Source organism: Nyctibius grandis, chromosome 15 (genome assembly GCF_013368605.1).
Source record: "Nyctibius grandis isolate bNycGra1 chromosome 15, bNycGra1.pri, whole genome shotgun sequence".
NCBI classification, from domain to species: Eukaryota; Metazoa; Chordata; class Aves; order Nyctibiiformes; family Nyctibiidae; genus Nyctibius; species Nyctibius grandis.
The window spans coordinates 2,592,722-2,611,208 of NC_090672.1; the positions used below are offsets into that span (position 1 = coordinate 2,592,722).

At 55.4% G+C, this 18,487-nt stretch overlaps 1 protein-coding gene across 1 annotated transcript in view; it reads left to right on the top strand.

Annotated features, from left to right (window-relative positions):
• The window catches only part of NTN1 (netrin 1), a 104,823-nt gene that overhangs the window by 77,397 nt on the left and 8,939 nt on the right, over positions 1-18,487 (top strand). Inside the window, exon 5 of the mRNA XM_068413435.1 lies at positions 17,389-17,463. Coding sequence (XP_068269536.1) covers positions 17,389-17,463 — 75 coding nt within the window. The remainder of the gene's footprint in view (positions 1-17,388; positions 17,464-18,487) is intronic.

The following is an 18,487-nucleotide window of genomic DNA, read 5'->3' on the forward strand; positions in this document are numbered from 1 at the left end:
AGATCAGGGCAGCAAATGCCCCGTCAGGGAAGGAGCAAGTCCCATAACTGCATCCTTCTCCTGGAGAGAAGGGTTAGTTAGGGATCTGCCCAAGCCCAGCTGGGTTTGCATAAAGCCTGTGGCTGAGAACATCTTAGCAGGGTGAGGGACCTCCTTTCAGCAAAGGGACGCCTCGCTGGAGGCTGGGAGAGGGTTATCCATGGGCTGGGAGTGAGCTGGGCATCCTGACAGCCTGCGAGCCATGAGAAATAACTCGACAGCGTCTCTTGGATCCCCGCGTCGCTGGAGGGCTGGATCTCCCTGCTCCTGCCCGAGGGGCGACCGGGGACCAATCCATCTTGCCAGGAGCTGCTCGTGCTGCCTCCTTGTGAAAGCCCAGCGGAGGCTGAGCCAAGCTGAGCAATCTGATGGGCCCGGCATCTGACCGTAATTCTTCTCACAGGGATTTTTATTGGACTTTTTAAGCACTGTTTTGTCCAGGGAGCTTGAACGCTCCATATTTCATCCCTTCCCCTTGGCGGGGAGCGTCAGGCGGTCCTGGGTCTCGGCATCACTCATCCCCCACCACCACCCTGAAGCATCCGGCTGAAATTCGTGGTGTTTTCTTGGCAAACCCTTAAATCAATGTGTCTGCAGGCCAGACTTCCCTTGATACGGTAGCAAAAGGGTTATAAAGATGGAGAAAGAAATTAGTGGGAGCCTTTGGGTGCAGCCAGTTCTGGGAGAGATGTTGCTTTATTTCCTTTGCTCATAACTACGCAGGACTGAAAGCTCCTTCCTCGCCAAGAGCCGAGTTAGCGTCACCATCGCTCTGAGTCGACAAGGGGTAAATTTCAAAAGAGCATGGGCCAAAGCTGGCCTTGGTACAAGGGGTGGAACAATGTCGACTTTGGCGTGGGGGGTCTTGCCTGGCTCTGCTTAGCTCTCAGAGGTCCGAATCAATTTGGGGAAACAGTCCAAAACTGAATTGTTTAGACGAAATGCATTCACGCTCTCCCATGCTGGGAGATTGGAGGATGAGGAGGGGGTGCTTCTCATTTTCAGGACCAGGCAAGGAAAGCTCTTGCTACCATCCAATCCTTTTCTGGTCCTGTTCAGAGATACAGAAGAGGCCACAGTGAAAGGGCAAAAAACACCTCCCAGCTTTGGGGGGAAAAAGTTTACAAACCAGCCAGTCAGTTGTTGTCTTATCTGAATTGAATCCAGATTGGCTTGGAAATTATTGTCTTAGGTGGATGATTTCAGCTAGTGGGCTTAAATAAAAACAGGTGATTGGAAGGATGCAACTTTGCATGGTTTTCCCCTGGAAATCAGCCTCTGCAGTTTCAAAACTAGATCCGGACTTTCCAAAAGTCATTTGGGCTCAAGGTGTTGCCTGGGCCCTTTTGTTCCTGGCTAGTGTGGAAGAGGTTGGATGTAAGTGCAGAAAAGGGAAAAAAAAACCCCACTCTTAGCGATCCCTGGGGCTCCCTCGGATGTGCATGGACCCGAAGCAGCTTGGCTGCAGGTTGCAGCTTTCCCAGAGCACGCAGGCAACCCAGCGCAGAGGTGGATGCGTGCTGTGGTGAGCGTGATGGAAGCAGCTCGGAGAAGGGAGATGGGCAGTCAGGTCCCTGCACTGGAACAAGCTGGAACAGTCTGTATGAGCCTTTCAAGACTGTTCCTGTTTCTGTGTCTCACTTGGAAAAAACACATGCAAAGGTTATGGCTTCAGTCCGGGAAAATAGAAACTTTGTAGGAAATAGTAGAAAACTTCCCTTGAAAACATTTGTTCCCCGGGGAGGGGAGAGCTCTCCATCCGCCTGGCGTGGCCGGGGGCCCCCGGGGCCCTCGCGGTGCAGAGCCCCCACCACTGTGCCACGCATCTTTGGGAACCCTTGGGACAAGCCACCGCCCCCATCCCACCTCCTCCTTCCCTGTGCACCACGTGCATACCTGCGCACGCATGCCCCACGCAAACCTCCCCCTGCAACCTCCGTGGTGCTCTCAGACCCCTCCACCACCCCACATCCATATCCTGGCTTTAGGACCTCCCCTGGTTTCTTCCCATCCCATCCCGTGGCAGAGCTGGAGGCTGTGCATCCTTCCCAGGCTGCAGCTGGCTTTTCACTACTTACAGGCTTGGGCCTTGGGGTGAAATTTCCAAATCTTAGCCAGAAGCCTCCACCAAAAGCCAGGGATGGGGAAAATGGCCTCTCTGATGGGTTGGTACTCCTGTCTCAGCATCATTTGCTGGTAGTCAGCACAGTCCTGCCCTAAAAATGGCTTGGTTTTCTTTTGTCTGAAGGCTGAAGGCTTTAATTTTTGCCTGCCTGTGCCTAGATGGAACAGGGCGATGCAAGGCCACCCTCAGAGAGTCCCCTGCTCCCAGGCACACACCATCACCCCTGGGGCAGTCACGGGGATGTGCAGCAGGAAAGAGGCTTGTCCGTCCTAGAGCAGAAGAGCAAAATGCAGATTTCAGAGTGGCCATTGGCTCACAGCCATCCTCATAGATGGATGTGGAACAAAAGGTGTCCTTCAGGTCTGCTGCCACCAGCACTCGCATCACCCCAGCAAAACCTCACCAGGCACCATTCAAAGATGAGTTAAATCACTTGCTCCCACCGTGGGTACAGAGGCTGTGCTTGAATTTCATGGCTCGGGCAGCTGGGAGCCAGCTCCTTATTTCCAGGCTTGTGGCCAGCCTGTACCTGTGCACCCCTGTGGGGCTGTGGTCTTTTTGGCTCCACATCTTTGCTCCCAGGCAGAGGCTATGGACCACTGTCCCCCCCTGCTCATGGTCATATAAACACTGTGGTCATCACTGCAGCAACAGCTTCAAGGGAAAAGTGACATTAGGAAAGGATTAAATGTACCGTAGCTCCTTTTAACGAGCTGCAGCAGATGGAAACAAGGAGTCAACGCCATGTGAGCTGCCAGCTGCCTCCATCTGCAAGGGGTGTGAGGCTTGCTCTGAAAATGACAGCGTGGGGATGGGCCGCTGGCATTGCGCAGCACCTCTGGTCAGGATGGGACGTGGGGCCAAACCATTGCTTCCCAGCCCCTTCCTGAACACTTATCTGAACCACTGGACCAGCTCTATCCCCAGGTGAAGTCAGTGGCAAATCTCTCCCCGGTGTTGTACCCATGGGGCAAATGCAATGGGTGCTGTTGGCTTGGCCAGAGAGGACCTGGCCCATCATCTGTGCTTGGGCATGGGCATGTGAGCACAACTCTTGGGTGGGCTCTCGAGGGATGGAGCAAGCAAGTCCCACACCACACTGAAGTTCACATCTGCCCTCCTTCCCAGAGTACTAGGCAAGCAGGGAGGGAAGGGGACAGCTCTGCACCTGGGTTGCACCATGGTCGTTGTGTTTGGATGGTGGCACTTGCCCATGGTGTCTTGGCAATGTAAACTCGGAGGCTGTGTCAAAGGGGCTGGGGAGGTGACCCTTGAAACTCCATCTCCCCCTGCCTCCCATGGCCTTGGCCCACTATGGGGTGATGGTTGGGTTGGAGTCTCCCCCTGTGCTGTGGTTTTGTCTCAGAGGTGGCCCCAAACGAACCCTGCCAGTGCACGCTGAACGTTGCAACCCTCCCAAATCTCAGATGAGCAGCCCCAAGCACAGTCACCCCAGCAGGTCCAGGTCTCTGCTTGGCTAGGCTGGCTGGCTGGCTGGCTGCCCGGCCTCAGCTGCTGGGCACGGCACAGCCACCCAACCTCCTCCAGCCTCCTGCCAGCCCCGGGGGTGGCTGGGCTGGCCGGGTGCTGTGCTCCCCAGGGCGCTGCACTGCCACAGGCACCCTGCCCAGAGGAGGGAGGGATGCTCTCCACTGAGCAGAGGGAGCACAGGCTCCTGTGAGAGGTTGATCCTTGGGCAGATCTCCTTTATCATAGAATCACAGAATGGTTTGGGTTGGGAGGGGCCTTAAAGATCATCTAGTTCCAACAGTCAGGGACACCTTCCACTAGACCAGGCTGATCCAAGCCCCATCCAACCTGGCCTTGAACACTGCCAGGGAGGGAGCAGCCACAGCTTCTCTGGGCAACCTGGGCCAGGGTCTCACCACCCTCACAGCAAAGAATTTCTTCCTAAGATCTAATCTAAATCTAACCTCTTTCAGTTTAAAACCGTTCCCCCTCGTCCTGTCACTCCATGCCCTTGTAAAAAGCCCCTCTCCAGCTTTCCTGTAGTCCCTTCAGGTACTGGAAGGTCCTAGAAGGTCTCCCCAAAGCCTTCTCTTCTCCAGGCTGAACAGCCCCAACTCTCTCAGCCTGTCTTCATAGGAGAGAGGCTCCAGCCCTCTGAGGCAAACTGAGAAAAAACCCACCAAAAAACCCAACTTATATAGCACCTTGCACATTTAACACAAAAGGGACTATAGAAAAACATAAGAGAGAGTTTAGCTTTTGCCAGCTGATATGTATTGAAAAGGAAAAGCCTGAGGAAGTGACTGATTTCAAACTAGATTTGTCTCAAGACCAAGAAAGAAAACCACACGTCTTAACTCTGCAGAATCGCAAGCAAAGTCAGCCTTAGTTTTTTTCAGATTTGAAGTAGCGACATGTCTTGGTCGTCACCTGGCACTGATATTCAATGAAAAGGAGCGTGTGCATGTGTGTGTGCACTCGTGTTAACGCTCACACGTCTGGAGGGGATCAGCAGCACAGGGGACCAGCCGGAGCCAGGCACAGGGCTCGAGAAGCTGCTGGGCTGGGGAGAAGCTACCAGGCTGTGGGCACAGCCCGTGCCTGCTCTGTCTTGGTGAGGATGCTCCCAGAGCCAGGGAAAGGGCATGGACAGGGAGGACTTTGCACTGGTGGAGAGAAAAATCACAGCTCATTGGTCTGAGGAAGTGCTAACACTGAGCCTGAGCCCTGCGGAGAGCTGGGAGCATCCCCCAGGCTGGGAATAAAGGTCTGCCCAGCTGCCTGCGGTACAATCAGGAGGCGAAATTCTCATTTCAGTCACCCTGGTGCAAATCTGGGCTCAGTCTGGGGGTCTCCAGCTTTGTACCCATCCAAATGAGTAATTAATTCAGCCCCGCATGGGTATTCTCTCACTTGTCTCAGGCTGTAAGCAAGGTGATGGATTGACTGCATGATTGATTGACTGATTGATCGGCCACAGCATCCAACTCCCTCCTGAAAAGGGGTTTCTCATGGTGATCTGCAGTGAATGGCTGTGAGCACAATAGGGGTGAGGGGCTTCCCATAAGGAGACTTCTGGTCACTTCAAAATATTTCAGCAAGTCTGTGGAAAAAAAAAAAACACAAAACACAAAAACAAACCACCACAAAACTTCTGCTGAAATGCAGATAAGCTTCATGCACAACTGCGCCGTGTGCTTATAATCCCATCGCAGGGCTTCCTGCATCCCCGCTTCCCTTCATCCCTCTGTCCGTGTTTCCCTCCATCCCTCCGTCCCCACATCCCTCCATCCCTGCATCCCTCCATCCCCACATCCCTCCATCCCTGCATCCCTCCATCCCTCCATCCCCACATCCCTCCATCCCTGCATCCCTCCATCCCTCCATCCCTCCACCCCTCCATCCCCGCGTTCCTCCATCCCTCCATCCCCACATCCCTCCATCTCCACATCCCTCCATCCCCACATCCCTCCATCTCCACATTCCCAGCTCTAGAATGCTGCAATGTCAGGACCATCCTTCTGACACTGGGGGAACCTGGGTGCCCACAAGCTCTGGGCACCATGGCCAAGCCATGAGCTTCAGAGCAAGGACTTGAAAAGCCCAGCATTACTGTCAAACACATTTAAAAAAAAAATTATTTTGAAGTGAAATGAACAGTTTCTCTCCCCTTCCTGGGACATTTCCAGATGTTGCTTCCTCTTGGCAAAACAAAGCGCTTGCCCCCAGCACCGGCTCTCCATTGCCACGTTTCCCCCGGAGCGGAAAGTCTGATTTGCCCTGGCTCTGGTTACGGGCTGTCAGGCCGGGAATTTATAGGGTGGCCAATGCTCCCGAAGACAGATGATTTCCTATTAACGTACTTAATCACGGTGACTGCGGCTCTCGGCAGGGCTGCGTCTCAGGGTGTTGGGAGCAGCAACCCCGGAGTTTGTCAGCGGTGGGAGGCAGGGGACACGTTTGCAGCGGGGGAGCGCTGGGTGGGAACGAAGCGCTGTCGGTGCTGGCACCCCATGTCCCCCACATGTCCTGGGGCTCAGCACTGGGTTTGTTCCTGTGGGGAGGGGGTAGCTGCCAGCCCTGGCTGCTCCTGGGAGAGGGGTGAGTAGGGTGCAGAGGCAGGGGTGGATGCGCCGTAAATCTCCCACGTTTGTGCAGTGTTTTGCAGTGCTTTGGTGTCTGGCACAGCTGGGCTGTCCCCACGGAGCCACCGGTGGCCGTAGCCTGCCTGCTCACTCCCTTTATATCCGGGAAAAATTGGGATGCTCGTGAGGCCATGGCTGCTGTGGGTACCTATGTCCTGAAACACCAAAAATTTCTCAGGCCCATTCCCTCCCATCCCCAAACTGGCAGTAGGCAGCTGAAGAAGCAGGGAGCAAACTCTCCCTGACCCGCAGAGGGGCTCAGGTGGTGTCTGGGGGTGGTTCCTCTGAACGCAGCAGCCAGCGGTCCCAGGGCTGGACCAAATGGGCAGAATCACAGGATGGTCGGGGTTGGAAGGGACCTCTGGAATCATCCAATCCAACCCCCTGCCAAAGCAGGGTCACCCAGAGCACGTTGCACAGGGTCACGTCCAGGTGGGTTTGAGTATCTCCAGAGAAGGAGACTCCACAACCTCCCTGGGCAGCCTGTGCCAGCGCTCTGGCACCCTCACAGTAAAGAAGTTTTTCCTCATATTCTTAATATTTCCTCATAGAACTACCCATGTACCCCGGCAGCATCTGAACCATGCCCGGACCCAGCTGCCAGGATGCTGCACTGGCCACATCTCAAAATGGGGTGGCCGAGCACAACCGGCCACGGCAAGGGCAGCTCCCCGGAGGTGGTGGGCAGCCCCGGCCGCATCCTGCAGGGTGCTGGTGGTCCCGCCGGAGGGGCCAGTGCCAGTTGCCCCCCCGAGCCATGCGGAATGCTGCGGAGGTGGGAAGTGGGCTGCTGGAATCCTGCGAATCGCCCGGCTGCAGCTTTCCACCCGCTCCAGGCGAGAGCCTTTAATCTAATTACATGCTTTATTTGCGCCAATTTGTTTTCCAATCAATCTTGCTCAGCCAGAAGAAAGGAGGCTACTGTGGGCTCATTTGCACCTTCTTGTTCCAAGGGAGAGGTTAATGGCAGTTATCCTCGCTGGAGATGCCTGCAGGGCTGTGGACCTGGCCCCCCCTTGCAGGGCACTGCCTGGCCTGCTGCATGGGTGGGTTTCGGCCATCTTTTCCCCCAGCACCATGCAACAAGTCCCCAGTGCAGGCACAGAGCAGCCTGGCTGCTGCCTGAGGATGTCTTTGAACCACGCTGTCTTGTGAAGATCCTTTGCAGCCAGCGACATGACAGTAGCCCAGGCCATGGGGTGCAGCACAGGGCAGGCAGGCGTCAGGATGCCCCTGCCAGGTGGTCCCGGGGAGTCCTGGGGCTGTCCTGCAGAAAAGGTTTTGTGTATCCATTGGTTTAGGGAGGTGGTGGAGTCACCATCTCTGGATGTGTTTAAAAAAAGACTGGACATGGCACTTAGTGCCATGGTCTAGTTGCCATGGTGGTGTCAGGGCAATGGTTGGACTCGATGATCTCAGAGGGCTCTTCCAACCTGATTGATTCTGTGTGGTTCTGTTTCAATAGGGTTCCAGGGAAATGTTAGGGTCTACAGAGCACTAAAAAAAAAAAAAAGTGAAAACAACTCACCACACTTTTCCTGCCCAGGTGGGGCTGGCACAGCCCCTGCTGCAGCGGCTGTGCTCGTTATGGGGCAGGGGTGGCCCCAGTGCCCCATGCACATGTGTGCTGGTGCAAAGCACTCGTGAGACTGCTTTGGAGACCAGAAGATGCTCCAGTGCCTGAGCAGGCACCTCTGCCTTTACACATAGAGCAGACTGGTCACAGACCCTCTCTGAGGCTGCCCCAGGAGCTGATAGGGCTGAGTCTCAGCTGATGGGACAATTCCCTGCCAGCTCCTTTTCCCAGGGCACGGTGTGGGGACTGCTTCTCCAAGGCCAACTGCCCTGGGCCATCTTAGGATGCGGCCAGGGACAGACAACAAGGTTGCACAGCCACATGGTTAAACGCAACCCCATGTCAGAGGCTTGCTTTGCACCAGCACTTTGCACAGACCCTCTGGAAGCAGACCCAGGCCCTCAGGGTCCCTGTCCACAGGCTGAGAATGGGGCTGTTTCAAGTCTGGGGACCATTCTGCAGATCAGACAACATGCATGACTCGAGCAGCCCCAGTCCCAGCTCACCCCAGGTCCAAGGCTTGCAAATTATGTGCCTCCCCGTACTGGCTCCTGGCCATGCTGGATAGATGGCCAAGGCCACCCAGCCAGAGGCACCGGCTGTCCCACAGCCAGCCCCAAAATGAAGAGCACCAATTTGCATGTTATATTTGCAGAGGGCATCATGACTGACAGCTAGGTCATTGCCAGGTGTGGGGTAAGAAGAGCCAGTTTAGTCGTAACAGACTCCCCTGCTCTGTTCAACGGCTGGACCAGGGAAGGGAGGGTGCCAGGGGTGCAGCAGAGAGCAGGAGAAGCAATCCCTCTGCTGAAGTGAATAACCTGGGATGGATTCTCTAAGTTTGCTTTTATATTAAAGCAGCCTGCTCTGAGACAAAGACCCCGACTGGAGTCCAGCCCAAATTAAATTACAGCGTCGATCCCACGCAGCCGGTGTACGCTTTGCAAGCCAGGTCCATTGCAGCCCCTGCTGCTCATCCCACAGGGAGAAGCCCATCCATGCTCCCCGTGCAAGGAAAGGGCTACTCCAGTGCATCCCCTCCTCCAGGATGCGTGGTCAGCAAAGGGCAGGAGCTAGAAGTTTGGAGCAAGAATGTTTGGCCGGCAGAGAAAATGACTCTAACAGTCGTTCGCTGAGACTGATGGAAGAGATGTTAAAATAATTCTGTGGGATGGAAGCAAGGGGCAGCTTCAGTGCTGCGGGAAGTGAAATAGGATTTCATGCTCATCTGGGGAAGTGTCCAGATGTCCAAGAGCCAAAGGCATCCCTGATGTAACTGCTGTGGGCCAACCCCGGCACGGGGTCATCATCTCCTGTCCTGGTGCTGGGCAGTGGTGGATGGCATCTTATCCCCTGTGGCACCACGGCTTCCAACAGCCTTTGAGATGGTTCTAGAAATGTTTTCATGCCCAGTTTGGGCCCATTAAGCACCCAGCTGACCCCGTGCTCAACCACAGTGCAGAGAAACAATGTTTCTGCCCCTGCCCTCCCCAAAGGCTGGCTCCCCCCATACACACCCTTTCTACACCATGTGCTTTTCCTCTGTGCTCCCAACCACAAGTCGAAGATGTCAGGTTGCTGCCTGTAAAAGCGATGGAGATTTATTTCCACAATCCGAACAGTTTAGAGGAGAGTGCTGCCTCATGGGGATGGGGCAGCGCAAAGCTCTGCAGACCCGTGGAGTTGTAGGCTGTTGAGCACATTGTCCTACACGTCCATCCTACACGACTGCAGGCTGTAGCAGTACTTTGGAGCACCTGGAATAGTTTTGTGGTTGCTGGATGGGCTCAAGAAACATCTCGATGAAGACAGCACCAGCATAGGGGCTTTTCTTGAGATCACCATCAGCCCAGCTGCGAGGTCTGGGCATGGACTGCAGCTGAGAGCTGGGCTTCCTTGACTGCCGGCAAAGGGAGCATTCGCTTGGGTCCATCTCCAGCACTGCCATGATGCCAGAGCTCACAAAAATGCAACAGCAAGACATTAACCTTCCTCCCCATGGGCACTCGTGTGGGCTTTGCAGTGTCGAGCTGACAGTCACATCCCTCAGGTGGTGGCAGAGGCCCCCCTGCAACTCCAGGAGCTGTTCAAAAGCCAGAAGCAGCAGCAAGGCAAGTGCTGGAGCACAGGTTTGGGGATGCCTGCGGAGGAGAGGTTGAGCTGTTCTGCACCGGAGCCGGCATTTCCAAGCACGGATTTGCCCGGAGCCAGTGGTGACGTGGATGCTGATGCATCCCCCCACGGTCACCACTGCTCACTCCCACAGCCCCATTGCAAGGGGCAGCTCATGCACCGGCCCCGTGCAGGGATGCCACAGCCTGTGAGCAGAGCCTGATGGAGGATTTTGGGCTGATCATGCTGGGGAGGAAGGGAAAAAGGAAAGGAGGTGAAAGCTGTTCATCACCATGGTCTCCTTGCATGAGAGGAAATCAAAATATCCCCATTGATCTGAACTGGCCAGTTCTGGGGGTGTCTGGGACGCCAAGCAGACCCCCACTCCCATTTTCCCAGCCCTGCTCTCTCCAGTGATGGGCTCACAGATTTGACATTTGGACCTGCAACTTCGTTTTGCTGCTCAGTCTGGTCCCACCCAGTGCAAACAGGAGATGGGGACAGGCAGACCCCCACCCAGAGAGCCCCAGCAAGAAGCGCAGCCCCTCGGGAACACGCAGAGAGAAAGCGGGCAAGCACCTCACCCTGCTGAAATGTTGAGGCCAGACTGTCAAGGCTGGGTCTCCCCTTCTAAGCCACGACACCTCCACTTTGGATCTCAGCCCGCAAAGGTATTTAGGACCCTACCTGGGGGAAATCAATAGGAATTTAGCTGCATAAATTGGGATTAGAAATCTGAATCCCCTCGGGGATCTAAGCCTTATATCTGCATTTCGAGTTAGGTACCCAGGCCAAGAAATGTGGCTTTAATCGTTCTATCATGTCAGAATCAAGGGGCCTTTAATTTCCGTTACCGACATGTGGCTTTCGCAGAGGCTTAAAGCTCATTTCAGAACTGCAAGCGCAGCAAGACGTGGCCTCGCGCAGCATCTTCTCGGGGACGCCGCTCAGCACCCGGGGCTCCGGCTGCCGGCACCTCCATCCTGCCCAACCCCAAAAGCACCATCACTCCGGCAGGAGTGGGGTGACCAGGGCCCCAGCTTCCCATAGCTTTCAATCTCACGCTAGCAGCCCCAGCCCTGCTCAAACAACCCCTCAAAATGAAGAAATTAAAAAAAAAAAAAGGCAACTTTTGAAAAAAAAAAAAAAAATTAAGCAAAACAACGAAGGTGTTTAGCTGTGAAAACCCTTTGCTCAGCCAGAGAATTAGTTATATCAAGGGGATGGGCTGAGCTGCAAAGCTGCTGAACGCTATGCTGACACATTTTACTAAGCTGTGACGGACACGAACCAGCCGCCCGCCACCTGCTCCCAGCCCGCTGCGAACAAGTAGCCCCGACCGCCTCTTCCCCATCCCCTCCCGCTCCCTTTATCTGGGAAACGCAGAAAGTTTGTGCTTTCCCGCAGGGAAGCGGCCGGTTGCTCCCAGCCCAGGAGACCCGTCGGGGAGGCGTAGGATGTCCTCTCTGGGGGTTGCAGCACGTTAGGATGTGGTGATGAAAAAAAAAAAGCCCTGAGGTCTGGTTGTGCTTTGGGTTTGCATCTCTGAAATGGGGATTTGCACTGAAACATTTGTGCAGCTGAGCAAACCCAGGGAGGAAAGCGCTGGGAGCAGGGGGAGAAGGGTGTTGGGATATCACCGCTCCATCTCTCCCGCACCACAGCTGTGGCCAGGGGTGTTTGAGTCCTTCAGAAGGGGGATGGACAGGCCAAATTCAGGCTAGGAGGGACTCGGAGAGGTTTCAGGGTTCCTTGAGGGCAGGCAAGCCCTGCCCGGGGCCAGGCAGGCTGAGCTTCAGGTCTGACCTGGGAGGAGGAGCAGGGCAGGATGACACTGGGGTGAGGACCAGCCCTTGTTCTGCACCCAGAGAATCACAGAATCACAGAATCAACCAGGTTGGAAGAGCCCTCTGGGATCATCGAGTCCAACCATTGCCCTGACACCACCATGGCAACTAGACCATGGCACTAAGTGCCATGTCCAGTCTTTTCTTAAACCCCTCCAGAGATGGTGACTCCACCACCTCCCTGGGCAGCCCCTTCCAATGGCTAATGACCCTTGCTGAGAAGAAATGCTTCCTGATGTCCAACCTGAACCTCCCCCGGCCAAGCTTGAGGCTGTGTCCTCTTGTCCTAGCGCTGGTTGCCTGGGAGAAGAGGCTGACTCCCACCCTGCTACAACCACCCTTCAGGTAGTTGTAGACTGCAATAAGGTCACCTCTGAGCCTCCTCTTCTCCAGGCTAAACAACCCCAGCTCCCTCAGCTGTTCCTCATAGGTCAGACCCTCCAGACCCTTCACCAGCTTGGTCGCCCTTCTCTGGACTCACTCCAACACCTCAACATGTGCAAGGGACATCTGTGCACAACGCGACAGGGTGGAGAGCTGGGGCTGACCCCATCCACCAGTCCTGTAGGGCAGAGACAAGTGGTCTCCATTCCACCAGGCCTGTAGGACCTGGGTGGACCAGGGCCTGTCCCCCACTTATCACCTCACGCTTCAGGTCCCAGTTTGTTCCCCATCCCAAAGGGGCCTTCACTTCATCAGGCAGCCTCATTTTACTCTTGGCCTGGTCTTTTGGTCGGACGCTGGCATCACCTTCCAAGAGCAGGCTACCCCAAGCTGATCCTCTGCAACCTCACGGTGATGGGCGAGAGGGACCTGCAGGACAGGGAACCTCTCGGGACTCTGTAGGTTTGTAACAGAAGAATTTGGGGACAAATTCAGCAAGAGTCTCACATCACATGTGTATCTATCTCCTGTACATGCACATGTGTCACAGAAACAACATTTGGAGCACTCCAGGCTCCAAATCACTCCTCCCATTTCAGCCTGCTGCCCCTTCCTCCCATCCCTTCCCCAACCTTCGAGCTTGGCTCTGCTATCATCTTCCATCAGGGGAGCAGCAGCGCAGCAAACCTTCCCCCAGAGCCTAAACTGCTGAAATGTCACTTGATGGATGAGAGCAGGGTCTTTTCCAGGCATGAGGCAGCTCTGAAATAATATCCTGTAGTATCCCCTCCACGCACCTTCCCTGAGCAAGCAGTGATCCTGCAGCATCACCCCACGTACAGAGCACTGATTCCCAGCGAACAGCAACTCAGTGCTTTGACTCTGAGAAATTTCATTTGCCCTCCCAAAGAGACTCTGGAAGACTTCCAAGTCACCCAGGAGGCAAGTGAGCTCTCCACGTAGGAGACAAAGGAAATGAACTGGGGCAAATCCACCCCGCCATGTAAATCAGCCCTGGGCTCTGGTGATTTACACTGATTTACACCAGCTGGCTCTGGCCACATCAAGTTCAATGGAAACCAGCTGAGGCTCTGGGGTTGGGAGGAAAAGGAAGAGAAAAGGAAGTCAGGCAGGGCTTGTGTCAGTAAAAGCAAGGTCAGATCTGGGCTGTAGTTGCATGTCTTGAGCCACAAACCTGGTTCCAGGTTTGCACCCAGGGAGCAAGCAGAGGCTGTGGGGATGGGGTGCTGTCCTGAAGGGCCTGGGGGGCAGCTGGGTGGTGCCACATCATCTCACAGCCCCCCTGGCTAGGAAATGGTGCTGAGATGGGTTTCTGGCAGGTCTGTAATCTCAGGCACACTGGAAATATTGTGGCAGGAGCATAGGAACTGGGAAGCTCAGATGTGGCTCAGGATGTTTTTGTGGGGAGAGGTTGCTGAAGAGGTTTGGGGTTGTTCTTCTGAGTGGTCTGGGCTGAAGTCCAGAGTGATAGTTTCTATCAGATTGCTGTTTCTTGAGGCTGGATCCCAGAAGCGGTACTGTGGGGCTGGAGGAGGATCTGCTCTTGGTGGGCTCTGCCAGCCTGGCTGGTGGAGACCCGTTTGCAGACCTGGGACTGAGCCATGGGGCACGCAGGTGGGAGTTGCTTTCCACGTCTGCCTGTCACTATTCTCAGAGCCAAGTGCTCACCAGGATCCGTCTGACTTGGATTTACCCAGGGGAGGAGAAATCTGCAGCCAGAGCTCCCAAGCATTGTCCCTGCTCAGTTGCTTGCTCCCTGCCTGCCCTTGGATCAGCCTCTTCTGCAGATCAGCTACCGCGTAGGGGATGAGATGCAACGGCCGTGATAAGTATCTACAGTGCTCCAGGATTTTTGTGCTAGAGGAGAACCATCATCATGATTGCCATCACTGTGTTGGTGTCCTGAAAACATCAGCAATCAACAGCTGAGCAGAATCATGCCAGCTGCCCGATGAAGCAGCCTGATGGTCTGTCTCTGCTCAGTCCCCTGCTCCACCGAGCAGGTGAGGGAAATCCTCCCTGGGCTGTTAGGGTGCTGTATGCACATTTATTTCTCTTCTAGACTATTTCTTCCATGTTTATGGCCAGGAACATCTTAGCAGTGAGTTGGATCCGGAATATTTCTGTTCCCTAGGCTTGGTGACACCAGGCAGCCATGTCCCACTGCATGGTGGCATCCAGCCACGTAGGCATGGCTGGGGCTTTGCTAGCGAATCTCCATCCTCTCAACTACGGCTTTTATGGAATATCCATTTTTTTCTCAGCGCAATTCAAGTTTTGTGTGATGTTCAGGGTCATGTGGTCAGCAGGTCGAGAGAGGTTCTCCTCCCCCTCTACTCTGCCCTGGTGAGGCCGCATCTGGAGTATTGTGTCCAGTTCTGGGCCCCTCAGTTCAAGAAGGACAGGGAACTGCTAGAGAGAGTCCAGCGCAGAGCCATGAAGATGATTAAGGGAGTGGAACATCTCCCTTATGAGGAGAGGCTGAGGGAGCTGGGTCTCTTTAGCTTGGAGAAGAGGAGACTGAGGGGTGACCTCATTAATGTTTATAAATATGTAAAGGGCAAGTGTCATGAGGATGGAGCCAGGCTCTTCTCAGTGACATCCCTTGACAGGACAAGGGGCAATGGGTGCAAGCTGGAACACAGAAGGTTCCACTTAAATATGAGGAAAAACTTCTTTACGGTGAGTGTGACCGAACACTGGAACAGGCTGCCCAGAGAGGTTGTGGAGTCTCCTTCTCTGGAGACATTCAAAACCCGCCTGGACGCATTCCTGTGTGATATGGTCTAGGCAATCCTGCCCCGGCAGGGGGATTGGACTAGATGATCTTTCGAGGTCCCTTCCAATCCCTAACATTCTGTGATTCTGTGATGTTAGATGAGAAAAGCTAAGGGGAGGTGTTAGCTGTTGGAACCCCTTGGCCATTGGCTTGGCTCCTGAGTTTCCAAGGGCTCTGGGCAGTTGGAGCTGGGCAGAGATCTCAGCCAGGCCTCCTGGAGGAGGAAGGTGCCCCACTTCATATAGCTTTGACTTTTGGCCCTGGCTAGGCCATATTGAAAGGATGTGAAGCCATGTATTACTGTGGATGCTCCCCTGAGGAATGCTAGCAGCAGGCAGCAGCGGGGCAGGAGGATGGTGCTGAGATGAGGTGACTCTGTCTGGCCGTGGTGAGAGGGGCTGGGATGCACATAGATCAGAGGTGTTGGTACTGAGGTTCAGCTCTCTGGGTTTCCTTATCTTGTTGGTTCCCCCACTCAAGCTGAAAAAGAAGCTGCTGCTTGGCTCAGCCTGGGTTTGGCTCTGCTGCCAATGGGGAGAGTTGGATTTAGGATCCATGACACCTCCTGGAGCATCTCCTTTCCACCTGAGGAAGCTCCCCACATTTCTGAACTCACTCCAGGAACACCTCCTGTGCTGAGGCTGATGAGCCAAGAGGACACAGACCACCCCACACAGCATTTCTGGAGACCTCAGTGCCCTCCTTGCCTGGGCTGGCTTTAAGCATCTACCACTGGACACCACATCCTCCAACAGGGCCTGGACCCAAAGTTGGCTTCACGCCACAGCCCCTGTGTACACAGCAAAGCTGCAAGCAGAGCTATTGCTGGGAAATTCTATAGCTGTGCAACCACCTACCAACTCTGTGCCTCAGTTTCCCCTTCCAGCCTGCTTAGTGTGAGCTTCTCTAGGAAGGAACTGCTTCTTGCATGTGTTCCTACAGTACATAAGAAATGGGGCCTCAAGAGGTGCGTGGCACAGCCATGCTAAAGGGGATGCTGCACAGCTTCGCCCCCAGGGTTTCAGGTCGTGGTTCACTGGAGAGCGTGATCAGGAGCTTGGGGTGTTGCATGGGCAAGTATGGTTCTGGTCCAGCACTGCCAGGGGGGCCTGGGGCAGGATACAGGTACCCTGTGTCCACTGGCCATGGGGTACCAGCAGCATCCCCCGCCTGCCCAGCATCCCGCCTTGCTCGCAGGGCCCTGGGGCCCCGCTGTGGCATTTCAGCAGGTTTTCACACCTGGTCTCCAATGGTGGCTGTGGAGAAACGATGGGCAGTCAGGAGAGGTGGAGATGTCCAAGGACTATCACTGTACCAAGGCCTCCTGCTGGGGCCAGATGTGTCCCATTTTTCCCTCAAATACGGCATTTCCATGGTGATGGGGGCTTTTCTCTAGCACCCATGGGTGCTGAGGAGACATGAGGTGTGCATGACAGTACATCCACGAGCCAGTCCCAGTGCTGGCATGGGGTGGCGCATCTCCAGCCACTGTGGCATTGCCTGGCCGTGGTGCCACTGGGATGCTCCCAGCGGTGCCTGGAGGGCACCGACCGCACAATGCCATCCAACTGTGTGATGCCATCGGACCGCGTGATGCCATCCAGCCGCATCCCGCATGGAGCAGGTCCCCGGGCAGCGGCAGCTACCGGAGCAGGGCTCAGCATCCCCGCAGCCGCCCGGGACGATGGCCCGGCTCCAGCCCCGCTGGTGCTGCCAGGCTGCCGTGCCAGCCCTCCTGCCTGCCCGCCGCACCGGCCGCTGCGCCGCCCCACCAAAGCCAGCGTGTCCCAGCAGTGGGGGCCCATTAGAAACGAAATGTTCCTACTGGGGTATTTTATTTGCACACTTCAGTAGAGTGGACACCAAAAGGCTTTGCTAATGCTTCATGGGCTGCTAATTTCCTCTCTGACCCCCATTGTCGGAGGGTGACCCCAGCCCGAATCTCTCGGCAATGAATGCCAAAGGCTGACACCGGCCCGGGTTAGGGGTGACAATGGGGCCTCTGTGGGCTCCGGGCAGGCTCCATTTGGGAGCTGGAGAACAGGGGGAATTTGTGTGGCTCTCAAAAGCTCTGGGTGGCACAATAAGGGAGGCCCCGGGGTCTCCCAGGAAGACAGAGGCGGCCCAGGGAAGCCGGGCTGGGGGAGGCGGGCGGGAGGATGGTTTCCTTTGTGAGAAGCTTTCTTTAGAAAGGAAGGTTTTCTCTGAATGCCCCCTTAGACGACCCAATCGAGGCCTGGCAGATGGATATCACAGGCACGCTGCTTATTCATGGCAGGCTGCAGCTTTGAGCCATCCCCCCCCTCGCCCCTTTCCCCCAGCCTTTTATTCATTTTCAGGCTAATTTGTTTTGTTAATGTTTTCTTGCCCTCCCCCTCTCCCCTGTGCAGATTGTGACTCATACTGCAAAGCCTCCAAGGGGAAACTGAAGATCAACATGAAGAAGTACTGTAAGAAAGACTATGGTAAGTCACCCCTCTCGGTGCTGCTTCCCGGGGAGGAGAGGCTCAAGGGGATGCAGAGCAGGAGCACCTCCCTCCTGGGGTGTCCCCAAACTCACCGAGCCCAGGGCAGGTTGTCGGCTGGGTCCCAGCTACAGCTGGTGGGGTGTGTGCAATTTGAGGTATGGTTTTTGCCAGGTTTGGAGGGGAAGCCCTGGGGAGCGATGCTCATTGGAGCAGCGATGCCTTGTGTTGCTTGGAAAATATGAGTCCCCCTGCAGATGTTGAGACAACCCCCAAATCATGGTCCACAGTGTCCTCCTCCCAAGGTGCCCTCCGGGTTACGATGACACCGTGCCCTGTCTCTTCTCACTGTGCTGTTACGTGCAGCAGCTTTTAAAAATTGTGCTTTGCTGTGGAGACAAGCAGCAGGTGGTTCCTCGTCATCCGGATGCATCACCCTTTTGATCCCCAGGCAAGTCCAGGGGTGGTGAGACACTGGGACAGGTCGGGGAGGCTGCGGGATCCCCATCCTCGCAGGTGCTTGAGGATGTGAGCGCTCTTCCATACACCAGATCTTTAACGTGGGTCCATTCCCGATGGGGTCACCAGTGGGTCCATGGAGGAGGTGGCCAGGGTGACCCCTTGAAGTATCCCAGCATCTCCTCTCCACCCTGGCTTGGCCATCGCCTGCCAGCACCGAGCTGCCCCGGCACGGGCAGGTGGGGAGGGATGGCTCCACTTCGGTGCTGCCTGCCTGGAGGATCACCCTCCTTGGCCAGCCGTGCCAGCGCTGCTGGGATGGGCCAAGCGTCGGGATGGGACCGACCTGGAAAAACCAGGTAGAGCTGGTTAAATACAGGCACTCTGTGCCGGGGGATGTGTAGAGACGCTGCTAAGCGTATGTAGGGGCTGGAAATTATCTCATCCCCCTATAGACTGTAGTGGGGAGGGTAAAGTGTCTGCAGGGGCGGCCAAACGTGAGCCTTCGGGTCTGACCGAGGGATGGGGAGTGGGATACGTGCGGGTGAGCCTGGCTTGGAGCTGA